This window comes from Ictalurus furcatus, chromosome 12, assembly GCF_023375685.1.
Source record: "Ictalurus furcatus strain D&B chromosome 12, Billie_1.0, whole genome shotgun sequence".
Lineage (NCBI taxonomy): Eukaryota > Metazoa > Chordata > Actinopteri > Siluriformes > Ictaluridae > Ictalurus > Ictalurus furcatus.
In genome coordinates this window covers 2,124,795-2,150,436 of record NC_071266.1, presented here as the reverse complement: position 1 = coordinate 2,150,436, position 25,642 = coordinate 2,124,795, and the positions used below count along the sequence as shown (strand labels likewise).

The following is a 25,642-nucleotide window of genomic DNA, read 5'->3' as shown; positions in this document are numbered from 1 at the left end:
TCCATAAAATATGAAATAAAGGGTTACCATTTATAAATAAATAAATAAAAAAATTGTCAGTACAACCCCTCATCGTATACTTTATTTTCTCGAGTTTTAAAAAAAAAACATCATGTCCTTTAGCCACTGGGAGATGGAAGGATATTTATCAGACTTCCAGTGCAACAGTAGGGAACGTCTTGCTATTAGGGATGTGAAAGCGATAATATCTTTTTGTACAGAGATTATTGGAACTGAGGCATCAGGAATCCCAAATATAGCAATCAATAGGCAAGGTTTTAAATCTACTCTGAGAATAGTGGACGTTAGTAAAGAAACCCGTCCAAAAACCATGGAGATCAGGGCAAAAGAAAAACATATGGCCAAGATGACAGGGAGAGCCATGGCATTTATCACACTTGTCCTCTACTTCTGGATATATTACAGAAAGTCTCGACTTAGACAAATGGACCCTATGTAAAACTTTGAACTGGATGAGCCCAAGACGAGCACAAGAAGTGGTAGACTGTACCCTCCCTATAGCACGTTCCCAACACTCTTCACTCATTTCTACTCCTAACTCCATTTCCCATGCATTCTTAATTTTGGTACTCGACTGACTACCTAACGCCAGAATAAAATCTCATATCCTAGAAACCATTCCTCTCTGATGTGGATTGTTTGACAACAAGCTTTCCCAAGCCTGTTCAGGAGGTGCAGAGGGGAAATTTGGAAAACATCTAGAAACAAAATTTCAATTTGAAAATAACGAAATAGATGTGCACAGGGAGGTCATAAGTAGATGACAGATTGGCAAAGCTATAAAAGACACCATCAGCATATAGATGTTTTAATTATTTAATGCCCTTGTCATGCCACACTGAAAATGTAGAGTCCATACACGATGGAGGAAATAAGTGGTTGTTGCTTAAAGGACCCAAAGAGGATGCACCTACAAATTTAAAGCGCCGTCTAAATTGATACCAAGTGTGTTAAGGACAATGTGATTATCAGTATATTGAGAGAGTTTTGTAGGTAGTGAGGAATAAAGTAAAGCAGGTAAAGAGGATTCCCTACAAGATAGTTCCAATTTACACCAAGAAGATCCAGGAGATTTAACCCTATAGCAAAGTTTATGGATGTGTGCAGCCCAGTAATAGAATTGAAAATTGGGTAATGCAAGTCCTCCACTAAGTCTACATCTCTGCAATAAAGATTTACGAATCCTTGGTGGCTTCCCACCCCAAATAAAAGAACAAATTATTTTATCAAATGAATCGAAGAATGGTTTTGGCAGAAAAAGAGGAAATAGCTGAAATAAGAAAAGAAACTTTGGTAATATATTCATTTTGACAACATTGATCCTGCCAATTAGAGAAAGGGCGAGGTTACCCCAACTTTGAATGTTGGATTTAACCTTCGCAATAAGGGGAGTGAAATTAGCTGATACAAGATTAGGTAAAGAACGTGTCACGTTGATACCTAGGTATTTAAACCCTGACTGACTAAATCGAAAATGTAGATCTGACTGTTGGAGAGAAAATGCTGCAGTATTGATGGGAAAACAGTAGCCTTTCTCGAAATTTAACTTATAACCTGAGACAAAACTGAAGGTTTCCAGAACACCTAAGACAGCGGGCATAGAGGCAATAGGATCGGTTACATACAATAACAAATCATCAGTATATAGCGACAATTTATATTCTACACCGTATCAGACTATTCCTTTAAACATGTGGGAAGATCTTAATAGTATAGACAAAGGCTCGATAGCGACAGCAAAAAGCAGAGGGATAAAGGACCGCCTTGGCGACACCCATGCCTGAGAGCAAAATAATCAGAATAAATATCATTTGTATGAACCCTGGCTTTAGGGGATGAGTAAAGGAGGTGAATCCAAGAAATAAATTTATCCCTGAATCCGAACTTCCTCAAGACTGCAAACAAATACTCCCACTCAACCCTGTCAAATGCTTTTTCAGCATCTAAAGAAATTACAATCTCAGGTAGCTCAGCAGAATGCTTTGAATAAATTATATGAACTAGTGTACAGGTATTGAAAAACAACTGACGTCCCTTTTATAAAACTGTTTTGCTGTTCGGATATGATATAAGGGAGCACGTTCTCTAAGCGAGATGCAGTTACTTTTGCCAACACCTTCACATCTGCATTGAGCAGAGACAGTGGTCTATAAGAACCACAGGAGGTTGGATCCTTACCCTCCTTAAGAAGGAGAGCTATAGTGGCTTGTGTCAGAGTTGGCGGCAAAGACCCACATTTCAAGGATTCATTGAACACAGATAAAAGCAATGGTGTTAATTTCCCAATAAACGTTTAAAAAAATTCAATTGGAAACCCGTCCGGGCCAGGAGCTTTGTTAGATTGCATAGTTTTAATTGAGTTTAAAATTTCTTCAAGAGAGAGTGGGGAGTCCAGTTGTCCAGTAAGAAATAATCTGCCCTCTGATATAGGATTTAAGAGTCTCCCATAACAATGAATAAGAGGTGTCATTCTGATTGAAGAAAAGAAAGTCATCAATAGAAGTTGAAATGAACTCGCAGAATTCATTGTCTGCCAAATTAAGAGAGTTAAATCTCCAAGGTGGTGGGCTATGTGTATAAATAGAAAGTTGAATATCTAATTGTAGAGGCACATGGTCAGAAATTACAATACCCAAATAGTCAGAAGAAACTACAAAAGAATTAAGAGTGCTGTCTATAAAAAAATAATCAATCCTCGAATAGGAATGATGCACTTGGGAGAGGAAAGAAAACTTTTTAAGAGAGGGGTTACAGGATCTCCGTGGATCAACGAGACCGTTCTGACGCATAAAATCGGAAAATGTTTTAGACATAGCAGATTGATTCAGAGAACGGGGATTAGACTCATCCTAGTTTGGGTCAAAAACACAGTTTAAATCTCCACTGAAAATCAACAGGTGAGTATTTACAAAGGGGAGGTTGCTCAACAATCTATTAGCAAATTCCACATCATCAAAATTTGGAGCATGTTGGATTTCCATGTATCCCAGGAATCTCAGATTATGCCTGTCAGATCGTCCGTCATGCCTTCCAGCCTGTTTTAACATTAACTTCTATTAACTTTTAGAAAGTGTGGTTTACCACAGAGAGTCAGGCGCGCCTGGAGAGTCCGAATGAACACGCACACTGACACATATGAACGTTCACAGAGACTTCTCATTTATTTCATGCAAAACAAGAGTATTTATACACATTGATAAGAAGCAGTGTGTGGACGGTTTCTACTGGTCCAGGTGTCAGACAGATTGAAACAAAACACACAGCACATAGTCATAATACAAAATAAGTCCTGTGTCATGTTGACGCGGAAATACATAATAATATAATCAAGGATAGCAGTTGATCAGCTTATTTAAAGAGGTAATCAAATGAATACAAGGTAATTAAATGAATACATTCATCATAGGTATTTGATAGCAGTTCATAATATAAGAGGGTACATGATATAAGAGAATTTCCTTTCAATCCTCTCTTTTATTCTAGTGTAGCATAGAATAAACCAAAAGGAATTCTCTTACGTCATGGGTTAACTGTTACGTCATAGGTTAAGAGAGGATTACTCTCACGAAAAAAAACAAACCTCGCACTCAGGGGTGGGCGAAAAAACCTCTAAGGAGGAAAAATTCCCACCCTTCCCAGCACCAAGTGCTCGACAGCACCCCTTAGACTTTTCTCGTGCCTGATTGTGTTCACACTTCTTTGCACATTACAAACATTTTGTCACAGTAGCAGGAACAGAAAAAGACAATAACGTAAAAATATATTATTGATTTTGTGATGAGAGCTAATACATTTACATTTACATTTATTCACTTAGCAGACGCTTTTATCCAAAGCGACTTACAAATGAGAAAGATACAAGCAAAGCGATATCAAGCAGAGAACAATACAAGAAGTTAGCACAGGAAGAGATTAGACTGTCGACTAGTGTGGAAGGTGAGCTTGGTGGCAGGCTTGGAACACGATCTGTCTACAAAAACATACATACTGTTAAACAAAGGATTATCAGACATATCAGATCGAATGCTACATGTAGAAACAATTTCTTTTCAACAATCATGATTTTCAGGTAAAGGAATGGTGCCATCCTGTGAATTTAGCAGACAGTGTAGAGCATGAGCAATTGTGTCAAGAGCGGTGGAGCATTTAATGGTCAAATTTGCGGTAGCACAGAGAATAGTTTCATAACCACTTCTGCGCTGAGCCGTCATGTGTTGTGTTTCAATGTTGGATAATACCTGAAGGGCCATGTGAAACAGCAAAGGGTGACAGAAACCAATCATTCTGCAATCATTACCTACAGAGCAGCACTCCCAGCCACTGCCCGCAGACAGCCGGGAGTCCAGCATGTTCCTGTGCCACCCCCAGAGTGTTCATGAGTGGGCAGATGGTAAAGGTTAAAGAGGTAAATGTTTAAATGCAGAAACAGTCTCAGGTGTGTGTGTGTGTGTGTGTGTGTGTGTGTGTCACAGGAGTGTGTCCCAGGAGTCAACGTGGATCGAATGTTCTACGATGGCCCTGAGCTGTTTTGTAGCAGGCAGTTGAGAAGTCATCACAACCGACATCCGGCCGTCCGACAGCCTTCTCTGTCCTTTTGATAAGAGAAAACCCAAACATTTGACTTCTGTTTTACATAGGTGCAATTTTGTATGTGAAACCGTGAATCCATTGTGAGCCAGATGTTCTAGCAGTCTCATGGTTGTAGTTCAGCAGCTTCTGACTCAGAAGGCATCAGAAGATGGTCCCGTATCTCAGCACACGGGCGTTGTCATGGAGATCTTGCAAAGAGTCTCACCAAACCACGAGAAAACACGGGGCCAACGTAGCCCTTTGACAGGTGTGTCCAGGTCAGCTGGCGTCCCCTTGCGTAAATGCAAACAGTGGCTGAACACTGAAACAACAGAGCACAATCTACCACGCTAAACCATGCATGGTGTGAAGCTATTAATGTATTAGAACAACAGGAAAAACACAACATTGATACACAGGTCTTGTGTAACTCGCCACGTGACCTCAGGCTTGGGAACAGGATTAACAGGCGTGTTATACTGAGTCACGCAGGGCTTCAAAACACCTTGCTGTAACAGAGAATTAACAATAACATCAATATCAAGGGCTTTCGATTCAGACAAGGGATATTGTTTTACATACACAGGATGAGAATATTTTGACTTAGCTGATAGGACATTGCATGTCCTTGTGGTCTAGAGAGTTAGGCAGAGTCTGTAAACTGGGATCTGATTTTGAATGAGACACATTCTGACAAAATTGAGCTGATTTAGGAGATTTACTGCGGTTCCACAACCAGCAATATACATTTACCAACAAAACCTGTCTTTGCATTAGGGTACCAGCAACTATAATATATCTACCATTCACATCAGCAATAACGTTAGTGGAGGAAAACTGTGACTTTTTGCCAATTAAAATAGCGACCCCTCTTGCCTTCGAATTAAAGTTTGAGTGGAAGACTTGACTCACCCAAGGGCAGTGTAACCTATGATGATCTTTAATACGTAGGTGAGTCTCCTGTAAAAATACTATATCAGAGTTTAGATGTTTCAAATGTGTAAAAACTTTATATCTCTTGACAGGATTACCCATACCTCTGATGTTCCAACTAATAAATCTTAGAGGTGTGCCTGTCCCAGCTGTGCTGGGATCCATATTACTATTAACCATTTAAATAAAGTAAACCACAGGGATACAAATAGCCAATTAAAGCCGAAGTGGGACCCCCTCCCCCCAACAAACCCCCAAACACACACACACACACACACACACCCCCAAAGTCTCCATACAACAAAAGAACAAAGGAGACAGCAGTGTTTCCCACAGTAAGCAAAAGTTGTCCACAACATAAAAAAAACTATGAAAGAGTAAGCTAAACTAACCAAAAAATATTACCAAAAAAAAGTTCCATTAACAGGAAAGGCCCCTGCTGACATAAAAACAGTCTGCGTGCAATAAAAAATATAATATATTATCTTTTAAAGATTCGTTACAAATTAGACGAAATTCAGATAATGTAACAGTGTAGCACGTAAAGCTGAGGGAAAAAATATTAATAAATTTAAACAAACAGAAACTCTAACCTAATCAAAGCATCAAAACAGAGAACCAGATTATTACAGAGGTAGTTTTAAGAGGAGTGAGTCCACAAAATCTAGGAGAAGTAATGCAACGATAATATTTTAATTGAAAATCAGAATACTGTAGAGCTGGAAGCCCGAGTGCAAAAAAAAAAAAGGAGAGCGAAAAAGACGCCGCTGTCGTAGGTGATGCAGCTCACCCAGATGTCAAGAATTTGACATAATCCCCTGTTTCCTCTGCTGAAACAAAGTCATTCTGAACACCGTTATATGTAATGTGAAGCGGTGCCGAGTGAAGTATTCCATAGCGAGCGCCCTCAATGCCACGAAGTTGACACCTAACCTCGTTAAACGCAGCCCGGGCCTGGGCTATCTTCGTTGTGTGGTCCCGGAAGACTGAAATGGTCAAATCCCTCACTTTAATCCGTTGGAGCTCTCTCGCATAGCATAAACTGTCAACACAGTCACTGTGATAGTGGAATCTGCACACAATAGCTTGTGGTCATTCACCAGGCTTGGGCTTAGGCTGAAGGGTCTGGTGGGACCGGTCCAAAACCAGCTCCTTCTCCAGACCAAACGCTTCCTTCCGCAAGGCCGCTACAGCAGCAGTTGTACAGGTGTCAGGCCTCTCTGGAACTCGCACTATCCTAATGTTATTACGCCGTGACCTAGACTCCAAGTTCTCACATTTATTCTCCAATTTTGTTACGGTAGCAGTGAGAGACTCGATAGTAGTCTTCATGTGAGCTATGTCATCGGTACAACCGGAGAGAGTGCGTGCTCCATTTCCCCAACAGTACCTTTCAGTGTTGATATGGTAGCATCGGTAGCAATTTTATAACTAACCAGCTGTGTCTTCACGGCTTGCAGTTCAAGCTTGATAGTAGACAAAGCGTTGAAATTCTTCGGGACCTGATGGGGGCAGCAAATACGTGCAAGTGTTTTAGTTGGTCCACAAGTGGTGAAGAAGAAGAACAACAACTACAAGCACACGGGAAAAACTACAGAAGATTATCTCCACCGTGACTCGTTGAGAGGAAAGGTGGTATGGAATATGGAAATACTTTGCATTTGAGGCAGATGACAACAAACACATAATTGATGCTGTGAAGCCGGTGTGCAACTGATGCTATCGTTCATTTCAAACAAAGCGAGGATGCTCCATGTAATGTTAGCCAGTTATTTGTTAAAGTTGTTCAACACAATGCAGTGTTATAAACTACCTCCTAATGGGCCACCGTGCATCGCCATTCAGCCCGTGTCCTGTCAGCTAAATGTAGCCTAATGTCACTAATAATTATTCAAATGTTCATGCTTTTAATAAATCGTTTTGGCCTGCCACCATGTCAGTGAATTTAAACTAATGCTTGCATTCAGAGTATAAGGGGTGTGTGTGTGAGCGCGTCTGTGTGTGTGAGCGCGTCTGTGTGTGCGCTCGCGTCTGTGTGTGTGCGTGCGTCTGTGTGTGTGCGCACCCGTTTAGGAGTGCTGCACCTCCATTGTAACCTCCACTCATTGTCAGACATTGTGTTTGATAACTAAAATCTCTCTCTGCATTCAGTATGATCTAATTTTATGTTAATTAGGTTACTTAAACAAGCTTTCTGAACACTTCCACATTTTTGTTTAGCTCGGGGAGCAGACAATGTCTCGATATTGTGGAACCTAGGTGAAGACTCAGTGCAGCTAGTGGACGGTCGGTTTAGCCTGCTTGTCTGCTCCCTGTCCTTGGCCCTGGATTGTCACTGATTGTCTACTGTAATTCCTTGAGATGCTTTTCTAATTTTAGATAGAAAAATCTGTGATGCTGACTTTTTAATTGTTGCGTGAGAAGACGACCTACCTTTTCACCATGTTCGTATAACCAAGCATGTGCACATATTGGGTCACGCTCGGTTTTATCTGTTGTTAATAAATCATATTGTGTTTTAAGGCTCAGTTTTTCTTTGTATAACTCTGTTGGTTTCTTAGCATATTGATGGTCAACATGGATAACATTAGAATGGTAAATCTGCCCAACCCAAGTTCTTCTTATACGGTTACGAACTTCTGTGCAATTGGCAAATGACTGAATCTGAAAATAAAGTTGCTTTTAGCCTCCAAACAAGCAGCACTGGATAGTTATATGAAAAACAATCATCAAGAGTTAAAGAAATCGAGATTAATCAAACTAGGCTATGTTTTTCCAGTATTCAGCTCTAGTTTTGGTGAACCTGTGCACACTGCAGCCTCAACTTTCTTTTTTTGACAGACAGAAGTGGAATCTGACATGGTCTTCTGCTGATGTAGCCCATCCGCCTCATTGTTTGACATGTTTTGCATTCTGGGATGGCTTTCTGCTCACCACAATAGTACAGAGTGGTTATCTGAGTTTCTGTAGTCTTTCTGTCAGCTCGAACAGGTCTGTCCATTCTCCATTGACCTTACTCATCAACAAGCCATTTCCGTCCACCGAACTGCCACTCACTGGATGTTTTTTCTTTATTATACCATTCTGAGCAAATTTTAGAGACCGTTGTGCTTAAAAATCTCAGGAGATCAGCAGTATTCAAACCAGCCTGTCTGGCAACAACAATCATGCCATGGCCAAAATTAGTCAATTTTGCTAATATGTTTTAAATTAATAACCTTACTATGGCCCCTCAAAAGCTCAAACATGCAGAGCTTATTTCATGCAATTAAACATTTTAGATGGTTTCCCATGAGATTGAAAGGCTTAATTCAAGACCAAATGTTAACACCATATGACCATCCACTGGGTGTGAAGTTAAATTAAAATAACATTTGTGTTTGTTTCTAAGCCATTGTGCATCTGATATTCAGATGTGGCCATTGAAAAAGTGCATCAAAGGAAAAGGGATCCTGCGATTTCTTGCGGTATCACGCGCATGCTGCATTCACAGGAAAGACCTGTTGGGGGCAGTCGTATTTCATTTGAACCAACACGGCTTCTAGTAGATACAACTAGTTCTGCCAGGACATATACTGTATACAGCTTGTACTCTTAACAAACAAACGGTGCTGTTTCTTGTACTGAAGCCCATGATCTGCTTGTGCTTTGCCAGTGGATCTGTGAACCTCTCGCAGAACCATTTTGCAACAAGCAGCAGAGCACATTAAACATTGTCGATAATACACTGAAAATAATGGAATATGTGGTGGTTTAGATGTAAGAGAAAATATTACATATGGTGTACATAACTATATTATGTTTCTTATCAAAATGTGATTGCATTGCTTATACTAAACCTAATTTTAACAAATTTCTAATTACAACATTGAATTATGCAAAGTAAGCTTGATCAATTTATGTAGTACAGGTACTATAACTAGGGATGCACCGATACCACTTTTTTCAGACCAAGTACAAGTACTTACATTTTGCTGAAACCAAGTACTGATGAGAGTACTTCACAATTATACCATTACAGTTATTACAATGTTTTATTTTCATTAGATGTTCTTCACTTTCTGACTGTAACAATTTAAGCATACAACTTGCTGTTGCTGACATTTTAACATTCAACTTTTTGTTTTTCTGAACAAACATGGCACTGCTGCCCATTTCACATAAATGTAACCTGTAACACATTCAGTGGATTTCAGTACCACCCAACATAATAGCACAACTGCAGTGATATGTCATACTATGTTAGTGCTGTCTGTGAGGACTAAGGCTTTTTTGGAAAAGTGAGAGGCAGGTTGTTTTTGATGAAAAGGAGCTTCTCTGCATTATCAGCTGTGAGCCTGTTTCTGTTTTCATCTACAGTATGTGACACTGAGCTAAACAGCCTTTCACTTTCCACACTACTGCATGGTGCTGAGAGGTATCTGCGTGACATCTGGGCAAGAGTGGGAAACCGCACTTTGTTAACCCCCCAGTACTGCAGTGGTTTGTCTTCCTGAGAAGTTGTGGTCTCTCCAAGGTATTTCTCTAACTGAATGTCAGCACCCACTGGTGCACTGCTCAGTGATGTTGATGCTTGCGCATCTGCTATCTCATCAAACACACTGTCCAGAGTGCTGCTGGCCTGGGCCTCGCATAGCTTTCTGGCAGGTGGATCCCCCAGATCCTCATGTTTGTCTGCCTCTCCTCCAGACACCTTCTTCAGCTCCTGCATCACCATCTCTTTAGCCTCTGTAGCAGTGTTGATGTTTGTTTGAGAAAAAACGATCTTTATACCTAAATCAGAGAAAATTATATTTTAGCTGGTAACAGACAAGCTTTGTCAGAATGAATGTCAGTATACTGCCTTTAAATCACTAAAGTAAATTGATTATGTAAAAGTTAAATCGTAAAAAGTTTTAGGTCAGTCATAGTGGCAGTTTTGTTTTCATCATTCTCTTTCTCACATGCTCAGTAAACACACACACACTTTACCTCAGATCGAGTACAGTTGCAATGCAGTAAAGTTGGTTTTTCTCTGTGTCAGTGAAGCGTCTCGTGATGGCTGTAGCTAGGGTTCCCTTCATTGTTTTGATGCCATGTCCTTGTCTGTTTCTTTGGTCAAAAGTCTCTGAAGCATGGTCACAGCAGGAATCACATCTGATGCCAAAGCATCAGAGGAGCTCATTTTTCAGGTTAACTCCTCAAACGGAGCAAGAACAGTCTTTTCTAGAAGTGTCCACTGGTGAGCGGTGAGATTGTTGGGGAGCTCATATTCAGACCCAGATATTCCCACAGCCCACTTCTGATCGACGAGAGAATGTACCATGTAGTATGTGCTATTCCAGCGGGTCTGCACGTCTTGCTGGAGTCTCCTTATAGGCATGTTGAGCTGCATCTGAATGTCTTCCAGCCAGGAGTAGGCTAAGGCGGAATGTTTAAAATGTCCAACTATTTTACGTCCGACTGCCACCTCGTCAGCCACACTTTCCTGAGCCAAAAGAAGCTGAAGGCCGAAATGTCCTGCAACAGGTTCCTGATGTGCTTTTTCACCAAGTCATGCAGCTTTGGTAATGCGCTATCTGTAATGTGGTGACGGCTGGGAATCTCATACTTTGGCTCAAGTACACCAAGAAGATGACGAAATCCTGTATTATCTACAACTGACAACGGTTGGTCATCAAGAGCAATGAACTGGGTAAGAGCTTCTGTTATTTTTACTGCCCGTGGGTTGTCTCTGGATATTTTCTCTCGCTTCTCCAGCGTTTGCTGCAAAGTTGGTTGTTGCTGTTTCCCGCTGCTAGCATTAGCAAACTCTTTGCACTCGGCGTTATGTTTGTTCTTTAGATGTTTAATCAAATTGCTTGTGTTAAATGAGCTATTTTTTTACCCCTCATCTTGACAGTTTAGCGGAGCATAGTTTGCAGTCTGCTCTACTTTTATCATCATCACTTATCTTAAAATATTTTCAAATTGCTGACCTTGCTCCTCTTCTGACTACCTGCTCAACTGATGAGAGGCTAGGCTATGTCACGTTGTCATAAAGTGGTATTGGTGCGGTTGTATCGGGGTAGTTTTACTAGTACGAGTACATGAGCATCGTATCGGGCCGACACCCGAGTACTGGTATCGGTATCAGTGCATCCCTAACTGTAACTATAATATTTATGTTAACATGTCTAAAACTTGTGTGCTAGAATAGCGCAGTGTTAGTGTGGTTGTTGTATACTATACCAGCAACCGGGGTTCGATCCTCAGCTCAGTTGAGAGTGTGAATTTAATGAGCTTTTTTTTTTTCTCCATTGTAGAAAGTCTCTGTGTGTGTGTGTGTGTGTGTGTGTTTGTGTAAATGTGAATGTCCTTCCTCGAATTGAATGAATTCCATTTTTTCCTTTCTTACCAATGGGAACTTTTGTTCTTTTCTTAGATTTAAACCATCATGCAACACTAAACTACATTTTCTGAGATTTTAACAGAGGCGTTCGTGTCGAAGATGCTGTCTCTTAATTATTCATGACAGCACGAGGTGATTTCCTACAGGTGTAGTAGATGAGAGAGGCGCTCAAATGGGTCGCAAGTGTTTGTTTCAGTGGTGTAAGAGTTCGAGTGTGTTTCATGGCTTTCCCCACGATGCTGCAAAGGCTAGACTTTGGTTGCGGGCGGTTGATTGGCCATCAACTATCGATGCATCGAAATTGTTTGTGTGTAGCAAGCATTTTTCTCGCGAGGACTTTTTCATCGCTGAGGTATGTGTCTAATTTTTAACTATGACAGTTTTACTTGCCTTCTGCCTTTTGAGCTAATTAAATTGCTCAAAGTTCCACGGGCGCCGGCGGGCCATCGCATGCAAAACTACGCAACGAGAATCCACACAGAAGGGAAGAGCCTTTCCCCTTTTATTTGTGAAAAGCTCGAGCCTGTTAGCTAGCTACCATTCCGACATTTCTCCCATCCACGCTGCCTCGAGGTTCGAGAAAAACAATATAATAAAATATATTATAAAAACTGTATATACTCTCTCTCTCTCTCTCTCTCTCTATATATATATATATATATGTATGTATGTGCATATGTATGTATATATATATATATGCACACACACAGGTGCATCTCAAACAATTAGAATATTGTGGAAAAGTCCTTTTTTTTCCCGTAATTTAATTCAAATTGTGGAACTTTTCATATGTTCTAGATTCATTACACGTAAAGTGAAATATTTCAAGCCTTTTTTTGTTTTAATCTTGGTGATTACGGTTTACAGCTCGTGGAAATCCGGTATCTCAGAATATTTGAATAAAGAATTTATAATACAAAAATATCAATCTTTTGACAAGTATGTTAATACTCAAAACTTGTTTGAGGCTCCTTTTGCACGAATTACTGCATCAGTGTATAATCAGTGTAAATTGTTTATTATTTTGTGTAAAGATATATTCTTCATTCAGTATTGCCCTTCAGACACTAAATAAGATAGTTACATGTCTTCCAGAAGACAAAATAACAATTTACACTGATCATCCTGTTCAAAAGTTTACACCCCCCTCGCTCTTAATGTATCGCGTTACCTTCTTGAGCATCAGTGAATATTTACACCTTATATAATAGTTGTGTATGAGTCCCTCAGTTGTCCTCAGTGTGAAAAGATGGATCTCAACATCATATAGCCATTGTTGGAAAGAGGTCAAATATGCAGAAGATTCTGGAAAAGCAAAGAATATGCAGGACCTGGAGGATTTTTCTTTACAACAGTGGGCAGTTTAACTGCTCAGGACAAACAAGGGACTCATGAAAACTATCACAAAATAAAAAACAGCTGTGGATCATCCAAGTAATGACACACAGTATTAAGGATCAAGCATAATGTAAATTTTTGAACGGGGTAATTTTTATAAATTCAGCCATTATCTTGTCTTGTGGACTACATGTAAATATCTGTTATGTGAAATAGCTTATACAGGAAAGTACTAAATAAAAAATAAGGTGGGATTTTTATGATTCCTCTTATTTTGTTAAAAGTATTAAGATTTTGCAGATTCTGCAAGGAGTACGTAAACTTCTGACCGCAACTGTATATAATAATAAGCTCCATGGGCCGTTGCGTGCAAAACTATGCATTTCATAAGAGAGTCCGTGTTAAAGGGAAGAGCCTTCCCCCTTTTGTTCATTAAAAGCTCAAGCCTATTAGCTAGCTACCATTCCAACACGTCTCCCATCTGCGCCGCCTCCGGTTCGTCCATGTTTTCCTCATGTTTTAGTCATGCCAGAGGACCTGCACCACTATCTATTGTGTCTCGATTTAGCCCTGGAGATTCAGGAGGAAAGAAGTCCTCTACCTCATTAGAGCCCTGCGTACTGCTGCCACCGCAAACGTTTTGTCACTGTCCATCTTCATTGTGAGTGTTCTGAAGGCTCCCCACTTCTGCCCCTGCCTTTCCCTGCCACGCCCATTCCCCCTACCTTCCTTGCACAGCCATCTGCACCTATTTAAGTTGCATTTTTCAAAAAACATTGAGACGTAGATTCAAAGACGGAGGTTTCATGACCCTTTAAAGTTCACACAGAAGTCCACACACAATGGGGGGGAGCTCATTGAATTTATTTAGTTCAAATGCATCCATCGGTTCCACGTGATTGAATTGAATTACATTAACATAATTTGTTTTTGTACATCAATCATGATTTAATCATATTTTCAATGCCCTGAATAAAATCAAACGCCACACTCTCACCTGAGATGAGAATCAAATCGAAATGTGGCGGTCTGCAACAACCACATTTCTGCTACGCTAATCTACCACACACATTATCCATGTAAATTTAAATACTATAGTTATGGTCTGCACTTATATAGCACTTTTATCCAAAGCGTTTTACACTGTCTCTCATTCACACACACTAACACTAACTTGCTAACTTGTCATCGGGAGCAACTTGGGGTTCAGTGTCTTGCCCAAGGACACTTCAGCATGTGGAGTCATGTGGGCCGGGAATCGAACCGACCAAATCTACGATTAGTGGACACCTTCTCTACCACCTGAGCCACAGCCGCCCCTTTAAACACCGGTTTCCTTACATAATGCAAAAATCTTCAAAGCTCAGAAACCTTCTTTGACATGCATGGGGTGGGATTTGTGATTTCCAGTACAATATAATTCCTTTCTTTCAAACTGTTCTCTCTCTCTCTCGCTCACACACACACACACCACAACTCTGATATCCATACAAACACACCAACACATTTATAGCTGCATCATTTATTCTGTTGGTCTGCAGTGCTCTATAATACAGCAGACTCAGGAAAAAAAGGAAAATCATGGATTTTCCCCAGAGGCTAAACCTGAGAAAATACTACACATTTCAGAATTTTAAAAAAAATTAAATGTTTTGAAACCTTGTCAACAAAATGAAAGCCTATTAACACAGAATGCATGATTTTATGCGTAACCGTCACAGGGATTAAATATTGTAGTTTGAATGGGTTTCAATGGGGACATTTTGGTCCTTAAGGCCCTGAGTGTAACTATTTTGTATACCTAGTTTAAAATGGATTTCCGAAAGAAAATGAGGGTGAATTATGAAAAATCCAATAAAAACACAAATCTTTTGCAAAATTTATGCTGTTTGCATTAACACGGACAAAATGATTTTTACAAAAATGTCCATAAGGACGCACAAGGGTTAAGAAGAAACAATGCACTGGTGAGCCCAGGAACACCAAAAGACCTGGAAGAGGTACTGTGGTGGATGACAGAAGAATTCCTTACCTGGTAAAGAAAAAACCTTCAGCAGTTGGCCAGATAATGAACACCCTCCATTTGTGTCAAATGGAACAATCAAGAGAAGACTTCAGCAGAGTAAATACAAAGGGTTTACCACATAATGTAAACTCTTGGTAAGCCTAAAATAAGGAAGACCAGATTAGATGTTGTCAAAAACATAGTAAAAAAGCACCTACATCTCTGGAACAACATCCTATGGACAGAAGAGAGAAAGATCAATTTGAACCAGAATTATGGGTAGAGAAGAGTATGGAGGAGGGAAGGAACTGCTCATGATCTCACCTCATCTTATGAAGTGGGCATGTATATCTGCTAAAAGAAACGGATTCTTTTGTACTTATTGATGATGCGACTGCTGACGAAAGCAACAGGATGAACCCTGAAGTGTATAGCAGAATTTTCTGCTCAGATTCAGCCATATGCTTCAGAACTCACGGGTCTCAATGACTTGATACAGACTTTCTTTAAGTTGAATACATCTGAGTATGCATTTAACTTGCTGAAGGCAAAATGCCCCAAGAACAAGCAGGAAGTGAAAACAGCTGCAGTAAAGGCCTGACAGAGTATCACTAGGGAAGAAACCAAGCATCTGTTGATGTCTATAGGTTCCAAACTTCAGGCAGTCATTGACTACAAAAGATTTGCAGACAAGTATTAAAAATTGCATTTTAATTTACGATTGTTAATTTGTCCAATTACTTTTGGTTTACTTGGTGTCACCACATATAAAGAGTCCTGTAGTTCCTACAACATTCACCCATTTGGATATAAATACTCTTAAATTCAAGCTGGAAGTCTGCACTTTAATAATCATTAAATCTGTAAATGTCCAAATTGATCATATGCACTTAATGGTCACTTTAATAAGAACACTTGTAAACCTGCTCATTTATGCAGTTATCCAATCAGCCAGTCATGTTGCATTCGTTCATGACATGGCATGGTTGTTGGTGCCAAATGGGCTGGTTTGAGTATTTCAGAAACTGCTGATTTCCTGGGATTTTCACGTACAGCAGTCTCTAGTCTTTACACAGAATGGTATTAAAAACAAAAAACATCCTGTATGCAGATGGTCTGCAGGTTGAAACACTTTGTTGATCAGGGAGATCAGAGGAGAATGGCCAGACTGGTTTGAGCTGACAGGAAGTCTATAGTAACTCAAATAAGCACTCTTTACAACCATGGTGAGCAGAAAAGGAGAACACATCAAACCTTCAGATGGATGAGCTTCAACAGCAGAAGACCACTCCTTCCACTCCTGTCAACCAAGAACAAGCATCTGAGGCTATCATGGGCACATACTCACCAAAACTGGTCAGTTGACTGTTCCAAGACTAGGGAAAAAATTTTGAAGAAAAGATTGAAGTTTTTTATTTTTATAACTGTCTAGTGTGGGTGAGCCTGTGCACATAATAGCCTCAGATTCTTGTTCTTGGCTGTTCAGAGTGGAACCTGATGTGGTCTCCTGCTGTTGTAGCCCATCCACCATAAGGTCGGCTGTTTTGTGCATGCTGAGATGGTTTTCTGTTCACCATGGTTATAAAGAGTGGTTAGTAACAGTTATATAAAGGTTATTTTATGAGTTGCTATATCCTTCCTGGCTGCTCGAACAAATCTGGCCATTTTCCTCTAACCTCTCTAATCATCAAGGCATTTCCACCCATAGAACTGTTGCTCACTGTTTTTTTGTTTTTTGCACCATTCTGTGCAAATTCTAGAGTTTCTGAAATACTTCAGAAACTTCCCAGCCCATCTGGTTCCTATATCCATGCCACAATCAAAGTCACAGAGATCACACTTTTTTTTCATACTGATGTTTAATGTGAACATTATCTGAAGCTTTTGACCTGTATCGGCATGATTTTTTTGCATTGTGCTGCTACATGATTGACTGGCTTAGATAACTGTATGAATGTAGTGGTGTTCCTAATAAAGTGGATGGTGAGTGTATGTTAAAATTCTGCTTGTTTCTCTGTCTTTATCTCTCACTCTTTATCTCTTTATCTGTCTTTAGCACTTTCAGCTGGCTTTGATTGACTCAAACCACTGCACATTGTCCAAGGCTGAAAGTAAGTACCACAATCACTTTATTGCTCTGCAGGTGTACAGGATCATCCTGTACTGGCTATTAGACCAAACATGTAGGGAGGGCAGTGCTGGCTAAATGGTTAAAGCCTAGTGCACACTACACACGTTTCTTCCTGATTTCACAGTTGCCAACTCATTTTGTGGCTCAGTAAACCACTCGCTGACCACTCCTGTAGTGAGAGTGGTGCCGCAATGCAATCTTCTCAATCTTACTTTAAATCCCAGCACCACCAAGCTGCCATTGTTGGGCCTTAGTGCAAGACCCTTAACCCTCAACTGCTCCGTCATATCCTGTCTCAGTTTTAAGTCGTTGTGGATAAAATGTCTGGCAAATGGTGTAAATGTAAAATATTAAATTCTGTACTAAAGAGTTATGCATGAATTATGGTTGTGGATACGTGATCATAAATCACATTGGATAGCTGATAGCAGCAGTATATTAACCTGCAGCTATTTCCTTTTCAATTTCATCACACCTTCCTATTGCCTGACAGTGGTTACCCTGGAAACACCAATCCACATGCTGCTGGGTCTACTGTTCGTGATCAGGCTGAGAGCAGCCTACACACACTTGCAGTCACACATACACACTCATGCCTAGGGACATTAAGGGCAGTCTCACCCCTCAGTCTGAGTGAACCATTTATTGTGTTGAAAGACAACTGAGCTGTGGACAAAAGTATTTATTTCTAAAATAAGCAGGCAGACATTGAGTTGGACAAGAGGATGTCAAAAATGTCAATTTTGTATTTTTTTTTGTCTTTTTCTCTTGACAGTTCAGTTCCACATTGCTCATTTGTATGAAATACAGGTAAGTCCTTTGCTGTTTTTCTTAACTTTTTTGCATGCCTCTGTCTAAATGCATATTGTCTCTGTCTGTAAATTGTTTTTTTCTTGAGTAGTTGTTTATAATAGATTAGCAATAATCAATATGCATCTATCCATGTTGCCATAGCAACAGGCAAGAGAACCTGTGGCACCAGTCCAGTGTGACAGCTGAGGGCTTCCTTGCTATCTAACGTTTTCATTAGAACAGGGGAAATCCCTCTCTTGTACTTTTACTGCTGTTAAGAGCAATATTGAATGCCTCATGCATCCCTGCATTTCATATATTGGAATAGCAAGGCCATATATTAAAAAAATTATTTAGTTTTTGCTTTTCAAGAAGTTTGGGTTTGAGAACAAAAGATGGATATGAGACTATAGATTAGACAATTTGAAATATTCTGAAAAAGAACACCACTGGTGCACTAACAAACAGACATCAAGCAGGTCACAAAGAATTACAGAGATGAGCCACAAAAGTTCTGGAACCAAGATTAACCTCTACCAAAATAACGAAAAGGCCAGAGTATGGAGAAAGAAAGGATATGTTCATGATTCAAAATATACAAGATCATTGGTCAAGCACAGTGGAGGTAGTGTCTTGGCTTGGGCTTTCATGGCTGCTTTTGGAACATGCTTACTAATCTTTATTGATGATGTAACTCATGATGGTAGCAGCAGAATAAATTCAGAAGTCTACAGAAATATGTAAACTGCCTGACAGTTTACAGAGAAATGCATCCAGTTTAATTGGGAGGAACATCATCATGCAGCAAGACAATGACCCAAAACACACTTGCCAACCCAACAAAGGACTTTTCAGAGAAAAAAAAGTTGAGCATGCATTTCACCTCCTAAAGGAGAGACTGAGGAGAGAACCCCAAAAACAAACAGCTCAAAGAAGCTGCGATACAATCTTGGAAAAGGAGAAAGCGACAGTTCTCAGTGGGTTGCCGGCTTGATGCAGTTATACCAAGCAAGGGATATGCAACCAATGATGAAATTACTTTAATAATATCTGTTCCAATACTTTTGCTTACTTAAAATTTGGTAGTCTGCCACCAAAGGTTCCATGTTCTAAGTATATATACATGGACTCTCTCACACACACACACACACACACACACACACAATATGCCCAAAATGAGGTAGACGCTTGACCATCACATCAACAGTCCCCCCTGAAAGTATTGGAACAGAAAGGCCAATTCTATTGTTTTCACTATACATTGAGGAGATTTGGGTTTGAGATCAAAAGATGAATGAGACGATAGATCAGAATTTCAGCTTTCATTTCCTCACATTTACATCTAGATGTGTTAAACAACTTAGAACATGGCCCCTTTTATTTGAAGCCACCCATTTTTTCAAGTGATCAAAAATATTGGAACATGCGACTGATAGTTGTTTCTTGTTGCCCAGGTGTGTATTAATAGCTCTGAATGCCTACTCTTGGTTTGAGCCCTAGGATTCAATTGTGAAGACTGCATTTGTTGTTTAAAAGGATAAACCAACATGAAGACCTGAGAGCTATCTATGGGAGAAAAGCAAGACATCTTTTCCAAGCCAATATTTTTATTTGTTACATACACAATTATATACAGTATATAACTTGCAGTGAAATGAAAACCTGGCATACTCCTCTTTAGACCAGAATTTCATAGTAATATCCTAAAAATCTTGAATCAGTTGATGACAGAAACATTGTGATAGCTGTGAAACAACACCCCCCCCCCCCCAAAACAACAGTTTCAGAAGAATGAATCTGCTCATGATCCAAAACAAAGAAGCTCATCAGTCAAGCATGGTGGAGGTAGTGTCCCTTTCCAAAACCATGGGCATTAATATGGAGTTGGACCAACCTTTGAGGCTGTAGCAGTCTCCAGTCTTTTGGGAAGGCTTTCTTCAAGATTATGGACGATGTCTTGGAATTTGTGCACATTTAGTTAAAAGAGCATTTGTAAGGTCCGCACTGCACTGATGTTGTATGAGAAGACCTGGCTTGCAGTCAATGTTCCAATTCATCCCAAAGGTATTACATGGGGTTGAGGTCAGGGCTCTGTGCAGTCCACTGGAGTTCCTCCAAACCCAATTTGTCAAACTATGTCTTTTAGGGTCATTGCTTTTTTGTACAGGGGTGTTGTCATGCTGGAACAGGTTCTGGATGGATCTGTTAGTTCCACTGAAGGGAAATCTTAATGGTACAGCATACGAAGACATTCTAGGCAATTGTCTGCTTCCAGCTTTGTGGCAACAATTTGGTGAAGGTCCCCAGCAAACAATTCGACGTCGAATAGTCGGCGAAAAGTCGCAAAGATTATCGTCGATATGACATATAATCAAGCCGCTTTCAAGCCGTAAAACGGGGACACTTTTATACGCATTTTATCGTCGAAACCAAGCCTATAAATGAAGCTCTAAGCGGATATTATACGTCGAAACGAAACGTGATTTCGACGAAACCATCGTGTACTGTCCCCTATTATCGCTCACATTCAAGCACGATATCGACCACTACCAGATCAACTTTTGTATTTATTAAACGCGATTTCGACCACGTATTAACAACGAACGGATTGCGACTTCAGAATCTTTTATTCAGGTATATAAAATAAACAGCATTTTTACATGTTATGGAAATGCCTAGAGTATAATCTATTTAAGAATCCATTCATATATAACACAAACATACCAGTTCAAGATATAGCTTATATGTACAATGAAATCCAACGTGGTTTAGGGACGATATCTGCGCATGTGCGTGCTTAGCTTCGTATGTTTGGTTTCGTATGTGCAGTTTCGTATGCAAGAGATTTCGTATTCCCGTAAATTGGAGAATACGCTATCAAAAAATGAAATAAAAATAAATCTTTGAACAATGAACATGTCACGAACCGGAGTTGGCACAGAAGCAGAAGCGGGTGCGTAGTAAAGGGTAGTTCCAAAGACGTAGTCGTAAAACAAGCAAGGGTCAGGTGATCAGGCAGACAAAGCACAAGGGGACAGGCAGAAAGCGTAGTCGTAAACGGGAAAAGAGGTCGAGATAACAAAGATAGCAAACGAATGTGAAAGGCTTGGGAACGCAGAAAACAAGTCTACTGAACGTATACTTCGCACTGAACATTTGGCGAATGACTCTCTAAATACTAATGGAGAGAGTGTGTGTGTGATTAGCGACAGGTGTGGGAGATTAGAACTCCGGGGATGGTGAGCGCATGCGTGCATGGGAGGTGAGTGTTGCTTCTTGGGAAACTGAGTCCTGGCCGGGTTGAGATATGACAGAAGCCCCCCCCCAAAGGGCTCACTCCGGGAGCAGAGTTCTTTCTTGGTCTCCCCCGGGGTCATGGACCCGGGAGATCAGGATGAGTTGCATGAAAATTTCTAATAAGCTGAGGATCCAGTATGTCCTGTTTAGGGATCCAACATTGTTCCTCTGGTCCGTAGCCCTCCCACTCGACTAAATATTCCAGCTTGCCCCTCCGGTGTCTAGAGCTGATGATCTTCTTGACTAAGTAAGCTGGTTGTCCATCAATCTCCAGAGGAACCGGGGGGTCTCAGAGGGCACTTCTGTGGCTAAAGGTCCGTTGATAACTGGTTTAAGACGTGATACGTGGAAGGAGGGGGTGATGCAGGCTGTGTCGTGGTAGTTCTAGACGGTAAGTAACCTCATTGATTCGCTTGAGGATCTTGAATGGTCCAGTGTATTTTGGAGTTAGCTTCTTACAACTATGTGGTTGCTTTAAGTCCTTGGTGGACAACCATACCCTATCGCCGGGTTGGTAATTTGGATGTTTACTGCGGTGGCGATCAGCCTTGCGTTTGTACGTGTATGTGGTCTGTCTCAGACGTTGGTGCGTGTCGGCCCAGACTTGTTCACTACGTAGAAACCACTGGTCAACGGCAGGTGATTCTGTGGGGGTCGCATTCCATGGGAATAGTGGGGGTTGGTATCCAAGTACGCATTGGAATGGGGTGAGATTAGTCGCAGAATGTTGGAGAGAATTTTGGGTGTACTCGGCCCATGGCAGAAACTTGCTCCAATCTTCGGGGTTAGAGGCACAGAAAGTTCGGAGGAATCAGGAATTCCTGATTTACTCGTTCAACTTGGCCATTGGCTTGTGGGTGATAACCTGAGGTGAGATTCACTGTAACTCCCATCTTCTCCATAAAGCTGGACCATACTCTGGATGTGAATTGAGGACCCCTGTCGCAGACAATCTCCTCTGGAATGCCAAAATATCTGAACACGTGTTGGAAAAGGAGTTCAGCTGTCGTAAAGGCGGTGGGCAGGGCGGGTAATGGGATGAAGCGTACTGATTTAGAGAATCGGTCCACTGTGACAAGAACAGTTGTGTTTCCCTGGGATCTTGGTAAGTCAGTTACAAAGTCGACAGATATGTGTGACCATGGGTGTTCCGGTACAGGTAGGGGCTTGAGCTTTCCAGCGGGGAGTGTCCAAGGTACCTTACTCTGTGCGCATGATGAACAGGATGCCACCACTCTGTGTATATCTCTCTCCTATTTACTAAATGCTTCAATTAGGTCGTGGTATTCACTGGGTATTTGAACGGTGTCAGCCCTGTTAGGGCTCTCTATGGACGTGGTACCTAATGTTGTCACAGGGAGTTGAAGGCAGTGGTTGATACAATGCGATGACCAGTGGGTGATCTCCCTTTGAGTCCAAGAAATTTGTGGGTTATGATGTTCGAGCCAGGGAAGACCGAGGACCACTGGATGACGGGCAGATACAATGACATGGAAGATTATCCGTTCTTGATGGAGAGCGCTGGTGCGGAGGTTAATGGGTTCTGTGCAGTGGGTAATAAGCCCCTTTCCAATAGGGGCTCCATCAATGGCTTGAACACGGCGGGGTGTGATAAGGGGACGAACAGGGATGTTGTGCTGCTGTGTGGTGTCTTGATTGATGAAATTCCCTGCCGCTCCTGAGTCGATCAGCGATTCTAAAATACAAGATACGCCTGAGTACTCTAATATGACTGGCATTAAAAACGCAGATTGAATCGAGTGTTGGACTGTGGAATCCAAACTCACCCCTGGCTGCTGTTGCATAGCAGTTGTGTTGTCCCATCGGGCGGAGCGTTGCTTGAGTGGGCATTGTTGCACGAAGTGCTTTTCCTCGCTGCAATAAAAACAGCGATGTTCACGGCACCTTCGTTCTCTCTCCTGCATGATAACCCGTGTCTGATCCAGCTGCATGGGTTCCACGGGAGACTCCTGCACTGGTACTTCCACCTCACTGCGTATGGGGCAGCGGCTCCGTAGTAGACGATGCAGGCGAATCGCTAAATCAATCAGTGAGTCGAGTGTTAGCTGATCATCGCGACATGCCAGTTTGGTCACGATGTCGGCATTTAATCCCTGGCGAAACACAGTTTTGAGAGCGGGTTGATTCCATCCACTTCTTGCTACTACAGTGCGAAACTCGAGGGCGTAATCAGCCACGCAGCGTGATCCTTGCTTCAGGGACAATAATTCCTCACCAGTCTCTCTGTTGTCTGGCGAGTGATCAAAGACTGTACGGAATCGCGCTGTCAGTTGATCATACGTGTTTGTGACGTTTCCTCCCTGTTCCCACTCCGCGGTGGCCCAGAGGAGAGCTTTCCCGGTCAAAAGTTCCATGAGATGGATGATCTTACGATTCTCCGTCATGTCTGGGTAGGTTGAGAAGAAAAGGGAGCATTGTAGGAGGAAACCCCGGCAGCGTGCTGGATCTCCGTCGTACTTCTCCGGCGCCGGTGTGGGAGGTAAATGCGTTGTTGCCGCCGCAGCAAACGGCGTGGCTTGACTTAGCCTAGCTACCTGCTCAGTCAGGTTGGCTAGACGTTGGTCGTGGTCGCTGATCATCCGACCATGTCCCTCGATGGCTTGTGGCCAACATGGATCCCCCGCTGCTTCCATTGGAAGGCGAAGTATTCTGTCACGAACCGGAGTTGGCACAGAAGCAGAAGCGGGTGCGTAGTAAAGGGAAGTTCCAAAGACGTAGTCATAAAACAAGCAAGGGTCAGGCGATCGGGCAAACAAAGCACAAGGGGACAGGCAGAAAGCGTAGTCGTAAACGGGAAAAGAGGTCGAGATAACAAAGATAGCAAACGAATATGAAAGGCTTGGAAACGCAGAGAACAAGGCTACTGAACGTATACTTCGCACTGAACATTTGGCGAATGACTCTCTAAATACTAGTGGAGAGTGAGTGTGTGTGATTAGCGACAAGTGTGGGAGATTAGAACTCCGGGGATGGTGAGCGTATGCGTGCATGGGACGGGCCGGGTTGAGATATGACAGAACGATCACATCTAGATATATTTCTTTGAAATTACACAGCAGTAACCTTATTAATCAGTTTTTTTTCGCATTTCATTTCATTTAATTTCAAAGTAATATAGCGTTTCAAGAATGTTAACATTGTTCAAGCTTCTTTTCTACGTATATTCGACGTCGATGATTTTTTTTTCGATGAGTTACACCTTTCCCAAATTCTCATAGCTCTCGCGAGAAAAATTATTTTTTTCATCGTGATCAAGCCTCTTTTCGACTAACTGTAGCTTTCATTTCAATGGCGGGGGTTCGCTTGACTTCGTCGAAAGCGCGTTTGTGTTTGCTGGGTCACCACATATGGATCACATATGTGGACCGTTGGTGAAGGTCCACATATGATGGGCGGGTATCCACATGCTTTTAGCCGTATACAATCATGTGAAAAAATAAGTATACCCCATAGAAATTGTCGGCTTTTTTGACATATTTGGACAAGCAAACATTTAATCATCTTTGAAACAGTGCTTATTAATGAAGTTGATATACTTGAACAAAACCACAAGGAAAATTAGCTTTTTCAATCATTTATTCAACAGAAATATCAATAGGTGTGATATTCTGTGCAAAAAGTAAGTACACCCTTGGCTTCAGAAACTAGTATTGCCCCCTTTACCAGAAATAACTTCTTGTTAGGCATGTTGCATAATTGTCTACCAGACCTTCTGGCATTTTTGACCACTCTTCTATGCAATATTCTTTCAGTTGCAAAATGTTTGTGGGTTTTCTTGCATGTACTGGATGTTTCAAATCCCCCCAGAGCATTTCAATAGGATTCAAATCCCAGCTTTGACTAGGCCATTCCATAACTCTCCATTTCTTCTTTTTGAGCCATTCATTGGTGGATTTTTCTAGTGTGCTTAGGATCATTATCCTGTTGAAAGGTCCACTTTCACTTCAACTTTTGGATAGATGGCCTCACAACTTAAAGCACTCTTTGATATGATGCAGAATCCATAGTTGAATCATTGAATGCAAGCTGTCCAGTTCCTGATGCAGTGAAGCAACCCCAAACCATAACATTTCCACCATCATGCTTCACAGCTGGTATGAGCTACTTCTCCTGAAAAGCTGTCTTTGGTCTGCGCCAAACATGCCTGCTTTTTTTTGTGGCAAAA

General features: G+C 41.2%; 1 protein-coding gene across 4 annotated transcripts in view; it reads left to right on the top strand.

Moving 5' to 3' along the window:
- Positions 1-25,642, top strand: part of kdm6al (lysine (K)-specific demethylase 6A, like) — a 200,661-nt gene that overhangs the window by 39,888 nt on the left and 135,131 nt on the right. For all 4 annotated transcript variants that reach the window (XM_053637615.1, XM_053637613.1, XM_053637614.1 and 1 more), the window contains exons 7-8: positions 17,293-17,347; positions 18,143-18,177. In XM_053637615.1, the coding sequence (XP_053493590.1) occupies positions 17,293-17,347; positions 18,143-18,177 (90 nt within the window). The remainder of the gene's footprint in view (positions 1-17,292; positions 17,348-18,142; positions 18,178-25,642) is intronic.